Consider the following 15,603-nt stretch of genomic DNA (forward strand, 5'->3'; position numbering starts at 1 on the left):
ATAATATAAGTGCATGGTAAACGAGGATGTCAGGCCCAAACATTGTGCCTAAAATCTCCGTTTGTGTTCCATGTAAGCAGCAAGTCATTTTTTATGGGTTTAGAGTAAATTACTGAATTTTTGTTTTTGGGAGAACCATCCCTATAATTGTAAGAAAATGGCTTAAACTCAGTGGACTTACTGAGCCGCGGTTTCGTCGAGTCCTCATGCTATGCTTCCCACTGATTCCATCGTCTTCCTCTTTGACAGGTTTGAACATAAACGGTGGTGGGTCTACAGGCTTCTCAATTGGGGGTAGTTCGCCGTACTTCTTAAAATGGATCCGGCAATCGGTGCACAGCAGGATATTCTCACGACCTCCGTGGTGCCAGTCCTTGGAGGCTATAAACACATTTTAAGTTCAGCTGGGCTCTGTTTATTAAACATTACAGTAACACGGTGACAAAGCAGAAGTGCTCTAAGGCTAGTCTGGGTCCTCATCTCACACTTCATGGACATGAAGGTCAGAGGCCTTTTCCTCATCCATGCTGAGGCTGTCCTCATAAGAGAAGTGAGAGTGATATGAATGCCAACTGCATCCAACAGTTCAGAAGATTTAAAGAGGCAAAGAACAAATGAGTAACTGTCAGATTGGATCAAATTAAAAATTACATGCTCTGATGTCCATCTGCCAGAGGAGGGGCAGGGTGAGCAGCAGCGCTCTCTCTCAAACTGAGAGTAATCACAGGCCTGCAGAGGGGATTATTAAAGTCTTCCGAAGGGAGCTAAATCAGAGAGACTTCACCCGTCTCATGGTATCACTATAAAAGATTCATATATCGACCAACTGAATGATTTCGAAAAGTTTTTTTTTTTTTTTTTTTTTTTTTAATCTCAGTTTGGGTCACTTTGTACATTAGAATAAATGTGTGTAAAATATTAGCACTAATGAAGTATGCACTCACTGGTAGAAAAACAGTGGCGGCAGGCGTAGCCCTTCAGTTCCTGCTCGCTGTCTTCACTGTCAAAATCATCTTCGCTGGCTGAACTCAAGTCCACTGGATAAGAAAAATACACAGGTTAATACCTTGCCGTGCAAAGGCAAATCACAGTAAAACATTTTGCCAAAACTGAGTTGACTGAAATGAACTGAAATCAATTAGATTATGATCTTTCCTGTGACAGACAGGTTTAGTTCAACAATGCTCAGATTCAGAGAAAACAGCGTGAAAATTGCATAAAAGAAATATTCCTGGTTCAATACAAGTTAAGCTCAATCAACAGCATTTGTGACATAATATTGATTACCACAAAAAATAGTGTCATTCCTTTTCTTTATAAAAAATAAATCAAAAATCAAAGTGAGGCATTTACAATAAAAGTGAATGGGGCCAATTTTTTGTGGGTTTAAAGGGTTGAGGGTTTTCTGTTAAAACTCATGTATTATTTGTGCTGTAAATATGTTGTGTAATTTGTAGTCATTTGTTTGTTGACATTACATCATCATGGTAAAGTTTTAAAATGTACTAACTTTACACAGAAAAGGTCAGACAGATATGGTCAATAGATTAAAATATGTAATCAAATGAATTACGTGGCAAGCCGATTAATCGAAATAATCGCATACATAAATAGTTGCTGAGAAAGCCCCTCAAATAACAATCATTTAATATATAATGATTAAATAATTATAAATAGTTATATTTAAATAATTAGAAATGCGTCAATGTACACCCGCATCAGATGAATGCTTTGAGTGTTGGTTGCGTCGCATCATAAACATACCGTTTTCAGGTCGCTGTAACAAGTTAAATGCAGTTTAATAATAAAGCACGTATTGAGATCCCTGCAATCGGATTTGCGCTCCATCAAGCTGTGTTTTGAATTCAAGAACGAGTCCTTGTGTTGTACTGTCTGCTGGGTGATTGTGGTTTGTTCTCTGTATAAGCTGCGCATTGCCTATACAGCTGGAGTTTCGCTTACTGCCCCCTGGAGAAAACAGGTGATACTTCAAGCTTGAATTGCTCAGGAATATTCCTTTTTACAGTCTGGGGACATGATTAATTGCGTAAATGTTTAACACATTGTTTTTAAATATATAATTAAATCACACTGAATTAATGCATTAAATAGACAGCTCTAGTCTTGTGGCTATACTTTTGAAATAGTACATATATTTTAACGTTTACGGTTTGGCCCCCATTCACTTACATTGTAAGTGCCTCGCTGTAACACAGATTTCTGCTTTTTTTTTTTTTTTTTTTTTTTTTTTGAAAGAACAGGAGGGGCAAGTCAAAATAAATTTTGTGGTAATCAATATTATGCCAGAAATGCTGTATATTTAGCTTAACTTGTATTGAAACCAGAATATTCCTTTAACTATAAAATCCACACTAAATCACACTAAATTAACTTTGAAGATTTTTCTCTCAGTTTCAGTGTTTGCGTAGTTTCCGCATTTTGCCTTTCGAGGGCAGAACAACATTTTATCTGTAAGAAAAAACAGAGGGCTACTTTGCTTATTAATACATTATCAGTGGCTCTTTGAGTAAAGTAGTATAGTACACATATTTAGACCAATCCCTCTCTCTGCCGTCCGTTATCGGAAACTAAATTTCAGCTGTTTACTTTGAAGAAAAACAGAGGGGATGCATGCTTTGAAAAGCCATATTAGTCCTGGGAATTTTAGGGATGTCATGTTTAGCTGTGAGAGTCTGTTCACCATCTCTGGGGGAAAAGAGGCAGACTATACTTACAGAACTCGCTGGAAGGTGGGCGGGAGGGAGTGTTAACGGGCGTGGAGGCAGTGCGGGTCTTGATCCGGCGGAAGACGGGTTGTCTGCGATGTCGGCGGTGGGCTCTGCAACTAGCAGCCTCTGGGGTTTTCTTCCAATAATAGTAAAAGGTGATCAACTCCCCCTGTGTGGCAGGAAACATAAAAACAATCTTATAAAAGACAAAAGTGATCTGAGCCAGCTGTTTTAACAAACACTTAAATTGACATTCTTTGGATATCAAAAGAAAAAAAAAGTTTAGCGGTTCATCTGACTGAAAGAAATTGTTGAACTATTGTACAAAACGATTACCAACAAAATGTTGCTCCGTTGGAAGAGCAAATACAGTTTTGACAGCTGTACAAAGGGAATTAAAAGACCTCAGATCAAACTGATAAGGGCAGCTGTGCTAAAAAACATTTTTGAGGAGTGGGTAGATGAAACCGGTTTATTTCTGATGACAGATAGCAAACGAGTGAGGGAGTGGATGACTCTCAGTCCAGAAATGGACAGAGAACCCATGCCAGGTTTTCCAGCAGGCTGGCTTGTTGTGCTGTGGCCCTGTCTGTCCCAGGATTAGGCAGTGAAGCTCTCTGAATGCTGGGATATTGGGATCAGTACATTGGAGGCTGCATTGGTGGCAGGCGCTTGAATGGAAACAAAGGAACATGTCAGGGAGAGCTTTTGCACTACAAATAGGGAGTGAAATGGCTCCAAGCCCCTGCGCTAGAAGAGTCAATTGAACTTAATCAAACATTCAGAGAGTGCGCTTGCCAGGGAGTAAGGCATATAAATCCAGAGCACAAAAGCCGGCCAGGAAATCAATACCCTACTGAAACATTAACACATGCAATCATGGATCAGAAGACACTCTGCTGAGGCTGCCTGCATAAATTAACTGTTGCTTTCCGGCTATACTCAAAATAATACACATGCCCTGAAACCGTTGTCTGGTGGAGAAGCAATTATGCACTTTTCCTGTGGTGGCTCCTCTCGTTTCTTCCTTCTATCTTTCACAGTTTCTTTCTGCTTAATTGAATCATTCCCTGATTTTGGATATTCATTTCAGGCCACTGCATTGGAGTGGGCTGCATGTCAATAGCAAAGCTTTTAACATGCTTTAATGTTTTGACGACGCAGGGATTGAGTGAAGAGGACAGTCATGGGGTTTGACAGGGTTTGTTAAACTCAGGCTGAATGGGGCTTGGGTGTCTTTAATGCATATTGATTGCTTTCCCTCTTTGCTTCAGCTGTTCTTCTTGACACAAATTGGTCATTAAAATGCTGCTCTCCCCAACATATTAACAGCTTTATGGCAAACACTTCAAACTATTCTTGGCAGGGAGAGGAAAAACATGTACTTTGAATACTATACATAGACTATTTTTTGCCTGAGTGAATTTTACATTGAAGCAGATAGATTTGCTTCAAATGCATGCATGCATTAAAATACGAGAGTATATGAAATACATTTACATAAATCACATAGAAAAAGCTGCAGCAGCCTGATGGAAAATAAAACCCAGGCTGGTCTGCTAAGCTGTCATGTCTGACAAGAGCAAACGCACACTAAAAGTCTCATACTTACAGCTACTTAAGGGCTTCCACTGCCCTTTTTTAACTAGCAAACAAGGTACAGCATAATATTCATCAAAGGCCACTTTGAAATTAATTTAAAGCTGAGGCTTTAGTGCTTTAATATTTAAATACATTTTAAAGTCTCGAAAATAATCTGAATCTGTGGAATCTGAATATGGCAATTTAGCCATTGATGAGAAAACAAAAACCACAGAAAAATCGCACATAGCTAAAAGACCAAAAAAGCTTGTACTGCTGGGCGGTGGAGATTTATAGAATTCTTAAATGGTTCCACATGCTCAGAGCAACTCATCACCAGCAGAACCAGCTTAGCTCCCTCTTTGAGCAGCCCACTGGACACACGTACCAGGAATATCAATTATCACAATTACATCAATTACTTGTGGGTGGTATAAATGTTTGCCAAATGTGAACCACAAGGCTGAAAAATCACGTAAACTCAATTTAAATAATCCCAGCCACCTCGGTTTCTTGCAGCACTTCAAAAGCAACGTAAAACTGTACATCAGAGCTATAATTGTACTTGAAAACACCTGCAGGTTAAAGCCTTGTTATAACTCTTTATAATAATAATAATAATAATAATAATAATATGCTCAGCTCCTGCAGGTTATTTATATGATCTCATGAGAATATGTTATGGTGAATGGCCCGAGTCTGCATTGGAGAGCAAGAGGCATTTGGCGGAGTCGGTCAAGGCACAGATGCAGGCCAAAGGATGGCAGACTTCCTGATGTGAAATTTAATTGAAATGTGCAGATCAAAACTGTTCGGCAGGACAGCTTTTTTCACAGCCTAATGACTGTTCAACATAGCACCCCCCTCCATTTCCTTGTAGTTGCCCCTTGCTTTTTATTTTCCCTCCCTCTATTTGATGTGAGCTATGGAGCATGAAACCTCAACTTAATGCTACAGAAGATAGAAAGAAAAGGTCATTTTAGCCCTCAACCCTTTCGGTGGAGCACTTCATAGCTCTTAAACTGTCTCAAGGTAGGCAGATGAAAATTTCGCTCAGGTTCAGCATAATAACAAAGCTGTGCTGTGAAAGGAATCACTGTGGTCATTCAAAAGTAATTTAGTCCACAGGCTATCAAGACTGGTGTCAAGGTTTGGGAAGAGCTGACATCCACAGAGCAAAGTTAACACGGCAATGTTTAATGCAATCTGCTGGTGCAATATGAAGAGGAGTGGGAAATAAGGATGAAAAGGGTGATGATATGTTTTGGAGGATCATCGGTGATGATGACAAATTTCCTCAGGTGATAACGGTACGATGGAGAGACATAGAAAAATCCCCTTTCAAGCTCGGGGAGAAGAGATGGAAGAGGATGTGATTTGATTAGAAGTGTGGAGGGGCTGTGCCAAGTCACGGCTCTGGGTTCTTCTCTCATCACTCACCCTTTCCAACACTGCCCCGTTCTTTGACAAGAAATTCCTGGTTTGTTCGCCAGAGATAAAAAAAAAAAATTGCAATATTTCTCAAGGTGCTGCACAGAAACGTAGGATGAGCAAAGATGAAGCTATTAGTCTTTTATATAGGGAGATGTCCTACTGTGAAGCGAAATAAAAGATGACATCTGGGGAAGGGAATGTCTCCCATGAGCTCCTGTTTGAGATTAGCCCTGTGGAGCTCGATGCACATAGTGAGTTAGTGTCAAGTGCAAAGACTGACAGCCTGAATAACAAAGCCAGGCCTGTGTGTCAAGGTAGGTTTGTAGAAACCAAAACAGATTTCTCTCACTTTGAGCTTCAAAATGTCACACGGAATATCGAAGTATACTAAAGGTTTGAGACTTAATTTCTCAGTTCTCTATGCACTAGTGTGCGAAGACATTATGCTACTACAAAAAACAAAAACAGCAAGCACTACTAATAATGTTTTAGGGTGTGCATTGGCTCTAAAAGCTAGGGTATTGTTTTGTTATTTGTGGCAGTACGTCTCGCACACGTTCGAGTGCTCTAGCATTTAAAAGTATTCTCTTTTGACCGCAAGCCCAAACAAATGCGTTTTACCCATGTGCACTATGACTGCTTAAAGGCAGGAGCATGTGCAGATGACATGCACAGATGCGGACTGTCCGCATGTCTAGTAAAACTAGGCTGCAAGCGGACAGACCGGCATACTGTACCAATGCAAAATTTGCATCGTAGGGGCATGTGGAAAACTGAAGTATACTCTGGCATTAAAATTATATATATTGGTTGGATTTTTGTATCACACAAATCATAAAACTAAAACAGAAATTTTCCCAAATAGATTGGTTCCCCTAGAGCCAGGATAAATGCGTAAAGCTACTAGAGTATGTGGAATTTCCTCCATTAGCTCTGAATTGCTAAGCAGAAAAGAGCAGTGTGTACCAGGGAGCAGGAGACACTGACAACATAAGCTTGGAATTATGAGACATTTCAGAATGCTTCCATCTGCAGTATATTTCTGGAGGGTGGATTATCTGACAAAGAAAGGGCTTACCTCCTATCACGTTACAGAGAAATGCTATTCCACCCTGATTTTGCCTTATGAAATGAACAACTAGAGCTGCACAAATAATCAAGATTACAATTACAGCTGTCACAATTACATAATTGTGAAGTGTCAATTAAAGCATTCCATTTAGGTGTACTCCCAGTGCACCAAATTTGGGCTGTTGTGTGCATGAATGCAAAGGCAAATCTGCCACGTTTAAATTAAAGACATATCAGTAATGCTCACCACCTTAATTACACTGTGTACAATTTATTCAAAATGTGAATCACACTTTGTTTTTCATGCAAATTAATTATTAAAGCAATTCAGGAACACAGTTCTCAAGTTGTTTTGATGCTTAGCCTACATAAAGAATATGGCAGCAATTGCCCCACACAAAGTATTTAAATTTAAATTCTATTAAATCGAAATGAATAAAATTGCAATTACAATATCAAAAGGAAATAATCGGCAATTATGATTTGTCATAATTGTGCAGCCCTACACAATGTTGACATATAGTGCAATTTCCAACAGATTATGCTTCTTACTACGATTAAGATTATACTGCAGTTGACTATTAGGGGGAAACCAGGTCTTTAGCTGGACCTTCTAGTATTGTGTGTATCTGTGTGTAGGATGAGTGTAAGGCCTGAAATTCTGTATTTATACACTCATCCAGACTCATGCCTGGACTTGAACAGATGGTTTCTGTTTTTCCTGGCAGATTTGTGATGAAGCCACAATAGGCCCCTGCTTTGACAGTGAGCCAAATGGTTAAGACTGTAGCTGGCAAATACATGGAAAGGAGAGCAGCAGAGAATGCAAGGGAGGGCAGTGAGGAGGAGAGAACTAGAGATGGAGAGAAAAATAGAGAAAATGGAAAATTGCAACGGACAATGAACCTTGTCTGGAGAAATCCTCAAGAGCATTTGCTTGGTTAAACAATGTTTTTTATAAGAGAACATTTGGTCACTAGGTCAAAACAGACAGTACAAACATTCCTGTCCCTGCATGGGACCAACTGTGCCCATGTACACTGTGGAGTGGGAGGGACGCATGGAGGTAACGGCAGAATGAAATCAAGTCTCGGTAACGGAAAGTTGGAGAGAAGTTTGGCTAGTCAATGGCACATTACTCTTTACTCTGACAGAAGAGCTGGATACTTTTTGTGAATCATTTAATAGAGATTACTCTAACAAAGAACAATTTCTCACAATGAAAATTTAAGAGTAAAACTTGAAGATAGAAATTGCCATTTTGTTTTTTAAGATTAAATTTCCATAAATTTTCCAGGCCTGGAAAACACCATTTTAAAATTCCCTTATATTTTGAGGAAATTCATGATTGCGGAACACTGTTTATATATTTTTAAACTGCAAAAATAATCTGCACAAGCTCACAAATATAATAACCCATTGTAAAATAAGGGTGAAAGCTTCGATTTGTTTTTATGACACATTTTTGCAGCTACTACAGACAGTACTTACAGATTGTAAAAAATAAATGTGTTATACTGTCTGCGAAGAGCTCTGAAAATCACATTAAGAGACGTCTATTACTGTAACCTTGCTCTAAAGTCAACAAAGCAAAGTACCACACTGCAAAAAATGGCTCCTTTCAAACACGATTGCCCAACCTTGTGGTTCAATCAGGCATATGCAAGAGAAAATTAGCTACAATGGCCTTGGCTGATAGAGCAAGGTGTAAAAGGATGTTAAACAGACAGCAGATCCCTGCCACGCTGCCAGTTTCTGTTGGAAAAGAAAGAATAAGCTGTGCTCTCACAGGTCAATGAGGCACAAGCAGAGGAATCAGCAGTTGTGATTTCCTGTTGTAAGCGCTTTTATACAACGGAGAAAAAATGTATGACGCAGCAAGACTTTTTGATGGGGGTCGATCTTTTTAATCCAAAAGATCAAGTTGTACAGCCAGAGCTTTGTGCAGAAAGCCACAAAAAAAAGAAAAAAAGAAAAAAAAGAAACAGACAGATAGCAAAAGAACACAGGCTATCTATTCCCCTCTCTGCACACAAAACAGTAATAAATTATAATTTGTTTATTTGTATAAACTACTGAGAGGGTGTCCAAAACACAAAAATGGCCAAGTATCCGCAGATAAATGCCATTTTTAATGTTTTCATAAAACATAAAATAAAAAGCAGACCATTTTATCAAGCTTGGACAGCTGCTAGCAAAGTGAGCAGGCCGCCAGTTTTAGCCATTTAAATTAGTGCCCAACCCTGAATACCTCTAATCACACAAGCACCTCTCTAGGGCACTGGCTGCAGGGCTAAACTCTTTGCAATGAATTCAATTTGACATTTATACAGACACACCAGGGCAAACATCTGCTACAAGGTTATGCAGAGAACACTTCTATCATCTTGGCCATCTTAGCTTGAAAATTACAGGGCCCAAGGGCCTGGGCTGCCTCCTCACACAATTGGATCCTCTGCAGCCTCATCTCCCTGCAACACCAGCGATACAGCTGGATTAAACCATGGTTGCTTTTCCAATATGACAGAAATTGTCCTTTTTTACAATGTCCTCTTTACATCTCCCCCTGTAGCCCACTTTTGTCTTATTTTCCACTCTTTTCTTCCTGCAGGTGCAACTTAGCTATCAAACTCTGGATTGAGACCAGTTGGTTTGCACTGGCCCCTGAAACAAGGGTTTAGATTTCTGAAAGGTTAACGCCACAGACCACGTCATACTAATTAGGGTACAACGATCGATCGGCCACAGATATAAATTGGCCAATCTTTGTTTTAAATCTGTGATCGGCAAATCAGCCGATCATGCCTAGATTCAAAGCCGATTAGGAATCACACATACACTGCTACACTTTTGAATAAGCGCATGCTCAGCCTTTGAAGTTGTTGGCAATTCTAAACATTCTTGAGTTTCAGATGACTCCGATGAATAAATTCAGACGAATATGATGGTTTGTTTAAAAAAATGTGTAAGAATTGCATGTGTATGGATATTAAGTTGCCCATTCTCAAGAGTCACTACGGTAGTAATCCTGACTTGCTGCACAGTGAGCACGGAGAGGAATAACATACTGCAAATGGGTATAAAAATGAATTAAAACAACAAATAAGCATGCAAATACAAATCTGAGTACAGGTGATGTAACATGAGTTGTGACTATCAGATGTTGGGTGGAGTGATGGAGACTGTTTGAGCGATCATGAGCGCTTTCAGCTTCACTCCCTTTAACAAGCGTGCACTCAGTGTCAATCAAACAAGCGTACTCTCCAGGTGCTCTCAATATCTCAGTCACTCATCCCAGCACTATACTGTGAGGATCCCAATTTAAATCAAATTAATGTTGGTCAAAATACCACTAAAAACAGAAATTACAGTTTAACCTTAACAGCACTGCATCCTCGTGCATTTGCTTAAATTCGTAATTTGCGTTACAACAAAACGGCAAAGGCAGCAATCATAGACCCTGTTTCCACCTGGTATTAAGATGCGTTTTGGGTGATTCGTTCACGTGGTCAGCCCTAAACGGGGTCTTAAGCGTTTTTTTTTTTTATCGAATTACAAAAAACACGTGACCACATCACATTTGAGGTGTAAATACTAATCCATCCTGTATGCATCTCGGCAGCAGCGAAGCACCATCCCTTATCCAATCAATCAACTGCTGCGCTTATACAAGAGTTTAAACTTTGCAAGTTCCAAGCAACTTTAAAAGGAAATAACTGTCCGATCAGAAAATGTGAAAAAGCGGATACATACACAATCTTGAGAGCTTCACGGATCTTCATCAGTGTGTCTGATATCAACACAGATGAAAAGCACGAACACCTGAAGCTTCTTTAATAAAGGTAATCCACTAAAATAACGAATACTTCTGCTTGCCATTTTGTGTTTGAGCTTAAATTTCAACTGCTGAGAAAGAAAAAAAAAAAGTGCGCCATTTCTTTCGTGCTTTCTTTTTTTTTTACTTGGTTTCGCTTTATCACGCAGTAACACACTGACATAGTGATTGATGTGTGTCGCCATGAATCAGAGGCCCTCATCATATATCTCTTCTCTGTGCAAACTGCAAGGAGGGCAATGATGTGAGATACCTCACTTCATGTTATCATAGAACCGGGGTTACATTATTAACCTAGAGATCTCCTTCTAACAATCGTTCGGTATCTCACTAAGGGATATAGACAACTCCCAAATTGCAGATATGCTGGCTGAAGCAGACGCCACAAGCAGAGAAAACGCAGAACCTAACAACTGTACTGAATCACATTTTAACACTGAATCACAGTTATGCATCCCTCCCCAACATATTTGGCTACCATACCCAATTCCCCCATGTCTTGAAAATCCAGTCTCAAGAAAACCTTTAATGGGCACCCGGTGTGAGAAGGGTTTGTCCCAAAATCTCTTCATTTCGGCCACACAATCCGGTACGGGCGGAATAAATTGCCTTGCTGTTGGGAGATGTGACGGGAGTCTTTTTCTGTCATACACTTCTCAAACAGCTTCTGGGCCTGTCGGCTGGGTTGGCCACTCTAACAACAGTCTGGCTGCGGCCCTGCGACAGACTTCAATGGGGTCCAGATCAGCTTGCACAGGGGAAGGGGCGCTTCCTGTGCGCTCGGAGGCTGGGACAAATTAGGGGGGAGAACAGCATCCTCATGGTCTTCCTCAAGGATATCTAATGACACTTCATCCTCGCCATCGTCTTTCTTTCCCACTATCCAGTCTTCAACAGTTGGGAAAGAGCTGAGGATGCCTTGCCCATCAACTCCCCCCATGTGCACAGGCTTTGAGAACTCTCCATAACCTCTTCTCCCACGAGAGAGGAGAGACACGGGTCCTTCTCTTATTAGTAAGCAATAACCTAAACTTGTTAAACAGGTTGAAATAAGTACAGAAGACCTTAGAACTCCTACTCCCCATCTTCAGAGAACCTTTCTAGGGCAGAACTATGAGGACGTTAAAAAAAAACAAAAAAAAATTCTGTAGCATTTGTTTGTTTGGGAACATTTCTTGCCCTGGTACACAAATTATTCCATGACGTTGTCTTTCAAGTGGAGGAAATGGTGGAAGCGAAAAGAGCAGAGACAGTAAGACAACACACCCACTTACCCAGCTTCCTCTTTTATTTGCCTTCATATAAAGCATTCCAGAGAGCTAGTCAGGCCTGGTGTGTTTGCACAGCAGTTGGTGCTTAGCCTTGGCACCGGCTTTTTATGAGGAACCAGGCTAATAAGTGCGGAGGGGAAAAATAGGGAGCAGCAGAAAAACTGCACTGTATCACCCTCCATGGCCTTGGCCATTAGCCTAGGCATTTAAAAAGCACCTTAGCAGCTTTATGCTACAGTCATATCAATTCCTAGACCAGATGGCCTAGAAGAAATGAAAGTGTCTCAACTAGACAGCTTGGTATTAGATGTGGAGGAAAATATAAGTTCTCATGTTGAATGAATACCACGTTGTCCTTATTTTTAGTGTTAAAAATCCTGCAAAAGTAACAAGAAAGAGGGTGATGGGGAAAGAGTGAGGGAAAAGGAGAGAGGAAAAAGGACTGGAGAGAAAATAATTCAAGCTTTCCTTGGAGTATTGACTGGCACTTGCACAGAGATCTGGCTTCCAGCACAAAAGCAACCTCAATCTTAAGCAAAGTGGGGCTTTTTAGATTCAAGAGAATGCTGTACATTGAACTTACCCCTCAACCCTACCCTTCAACAAGACTGCTGTACCTCCGTAACTCCTTTTCCATCATTTTCTTTTCCTCTCTGATTTAAAGAATGGCTTGTTTATGTTTTAAACTGTGTGTATTAATGTAAAGGAAAAACAGCTTCATTTGATTGGGGATTGCCATTTAATCAATATCTTTTATTATTTTCAAACAACTGGTCAGGGGTAACATTTTAATAATCATACTTCATTTTAGAGGCTTAAGAAAATTAGAGATATGAACATAAATAATTGAATGACCATTATAAATTCTGAATACTGCCAGCAATAAAAGCAGACATGTTATGAAAAGTACGATAATTTTGTGAATACACCAACCTGAGCTGATTGTGTTAAATATTCCAGATTCAATACAAGTTAAGTTCAAATGACAGCATTTGTGGCATAATATTGATTACCACAAATTATTTTAACTCGCCCCTCTTTTTCTTTAAAAAAAATAAAAAATAAATCTGGGTCACTGTGAGGCACTTACAATGGATGTGAATGAGGCCAATCCGTAAAAGTTAAAATACTTACTGTTTCAAAAGTATAGCCACAAGACGTAAACATAAGAAAATCCCTTACTAACCTTTTCTGTGTAAAGTTATAGACAATTTTACAACTTCGTTGCCATTACAGTGTAATTTTTTTGTGGTAATCAACATTATGCCACAAATGCTGTAGATTGAGCTTAGCTTGTATTGAACCCCGAATATTCCTTTAATATAATAAACATGATTACTAGCAATATTTAACTATAAGAACAAACTAAAAGATTCTCAAAGTCCTCGGGTCTTATTTCGGCTGCAAGACAACAACAACAAAGAGTAACTTTAGCAAAGCATGAAAGTGCACTGCTCCACTCTTGTCAAATATGTTTCTGGGTGTGAACACACTCATTGAGTTATTATTTACTCTGAATTCATTTTGTTGTTTGATGCACAAGGTCATACAGTTGTTTACTTATAACTGAAACAGGGCCATGTAAATTATGAATTTGATGGCATGCTAACATGATCAGTCAAACAAAACTATCCAGAACTGTAATACTTTATGGCAGTGTTTCCCAACCACTGTGTGAAAGATTGTCAGGTGTGCCATGGAAAATGATCAAATTCCACAAAATAAATAAATGCATGAAAAAAACAAAAATTTCAGGGATCCAAACTCCTCACCTTTTGGAGAAATTTGCCATTTTGAAACCATAATCGGTCACTTTTGTAATTGTGAAGAGCAATGATTAATGTGCAAAAGCGACTGGTATTTATACGTGTTAAGGGTCTTTCATATGACTCGCGTCAGCACTGCAGAATACACTGAAGTCTATGAAGTGACGCCACTTCAAACCAAAGTGTTTTTCACACACGTTTTTGCTTCACCAATAATGTCTTTGAGAGTACTAAGCAACAAGAAATATTTAAAAACTGTCCAAATTTGTGAAGAGACATTGAATGTCTCATCATTTCTTTTAATTAAATATGACCTTATCATTTATGAATAACAGAGACCCCAGTTATTGAACTAATTTAAATTCACCAAGAAAATGCTTAGACCTAAACATAAATGAGTCCTTTTATTACTTTCTGCTATCAAAGCAACTGCAAGCTTTTTTTCTCTCTTCCAAATACATGTTTTCAAAGTTTATTGTGCACACCTCCCGCTTTTTTACATGGCAAACTCGTAAAATCGCCCCTCTGTGACGCTTTCTGCAACTCTTGTCATGTGGAGGGAAATGCGACTCTTGACGCTTTACAATGACGAAAGAACATTATTGAAACTCAAAATTATTATTATTTGTCTATCATTGTGGTCTTAAAGCAGTTTAAATGGGCTACTATAGGAAAATGAAACCGTAGATCTGCTTTGTGTTTATAATTCTTATACTGAAGTCACTAGATTTGTAGCCATGCAAGTTTTAATAAAGGAGAAGGTTAGGACGTTATTGAAACTCACTATTATTAGACTATTATTGTTGTCTTTTTGGATGAAAAATAATGCTCAGACTGAAGACTATAGATCTGCTTTGTTCTTTTAATGCTTAAACACTATTAAGTCTCTTGATAGATTTCGGTCATGAACGACTCAAAATGATTCACTGACTCACTCATAGCACATAAGATGCTCATTTATCGCCACCTAGTGACATTTCCAGAAGGGGTCACTGAACTAATCAGTTAATAAAATTGAACATTTGTGAAACAGAAGCAAGCCTCACCAAAATGCTCTTTATTTTGCAGCTAATTTTGCACAACTCTAAACTTGAACAAACTTAAATCACTAAAATAGCTGGAATTGGTGCTTTTAGCTTATTCTTTAAAAAATATATATTTTAAATATTAAATATAAATTATATTAAAATAATTTTTCGTGGACCAGTGATTGTCTTACCTTTTTCGCCCCTCATGAGTTTGCATCCCTGTAATTTGTTGTGGCATTGCAAGAACAAATCTACAAATTAGAAAAGAAGCAAATTTGTTGTTTTTGCATTACCTATTTAGCGCTCTTGCCACCTGTGACCTCACACAGCGTAGCCAACCTATGTGACTTTTATTTTTTTTTTTTTTTATATTTTTGCATAGCCGAATTTCAAACAAGTAAACATGCTACTAAGATGGACAGAAAACATGGACAAGTTCTTGAAAAGGAAAAATATTGACGATGGTTAGCCTATGTGGCATAGTGGTGTGCCGTAGAATTTTTTTAGTCGTAAAAAGTGTGCCGTGGCAGAAAAAAGGTTGGGAAACACTGCTTTATGTGTTGCAGATCTAAAAACAGCATCCCTTCTTCTAGCAGGGATTTATCATAAAATCATAAAACATGCACTTCATAAACGTATAAGCCAGTGCTTATTAAAAAAAAAAGAAAAACAGGCATCCTTTACAGCGGGGGTTCAACGGAATCATGGAGAGTTTCTCTATAGATGAACATTATGTTTATGGCACAAACCGTGATAGTGTTAAAAGTACAACATGTCAACAAGTATTGTTGATCTGATTCCACCGGTCTCCCTGTATCATCCAGACCAACAATCATGTCAGTTCTTGCCAGGAGAGCATGCAGGTACATTCACTTGAAACCTTTCCGT

The 15,603-nt window shown here is 38.9% G+C and overlaps 1 protein-coding gene across 6 annotated transcripts in view; it reads right to left on the reverse strand.

The window, feature by feature from the left end:
- The window catches only part of rerea (arginine-glutamic acid dipeptide (RE) repeats a), a 232,275-nt gene that overhangs the window by 11,694 nt on the left and 204,978 nt on the right, over positions 1 to 15,603 (reverse strand). For all 6 annotated transcript variants that reach the window (XM_051662993.1, XM_051662992.1, XM_051662994.1 and 3 more), the window contains 3 exons: positions 2,736 to 2,898; positions 945 to 1,037; positions 182 to 381 (listed from right to left, as the gene is read on the reverse strand). In XM_051662993.1, the coding sequence (XP_051518953.1) occupies positions 182 to 381; positions 945 to 1,037; positions 2,736 to 2,898 (456 nt within the window). The remainder of the gene's footprint in view (positions 1 to 181; positions 382 to 944; positions 1,038 to 2,735; positions 2,899 to 15,603) is intronic.

Source organism: Myxocyprinus asiaticus, chromosome 29 (assembly GCF_019703515.2).
Source record: "Myxocyprinus asiaticus isolate MX2 ecotype Aquarium Trade chromosome 29, UBuf_Myxa_2, whole genome shotgun sequence".
NCBI lineage: Eukaryota > Metazoa > Chordata > Actinopteri > Cypriniformes > Catostomidae > Myxocyprinus > Myxocyprinus asiaticus.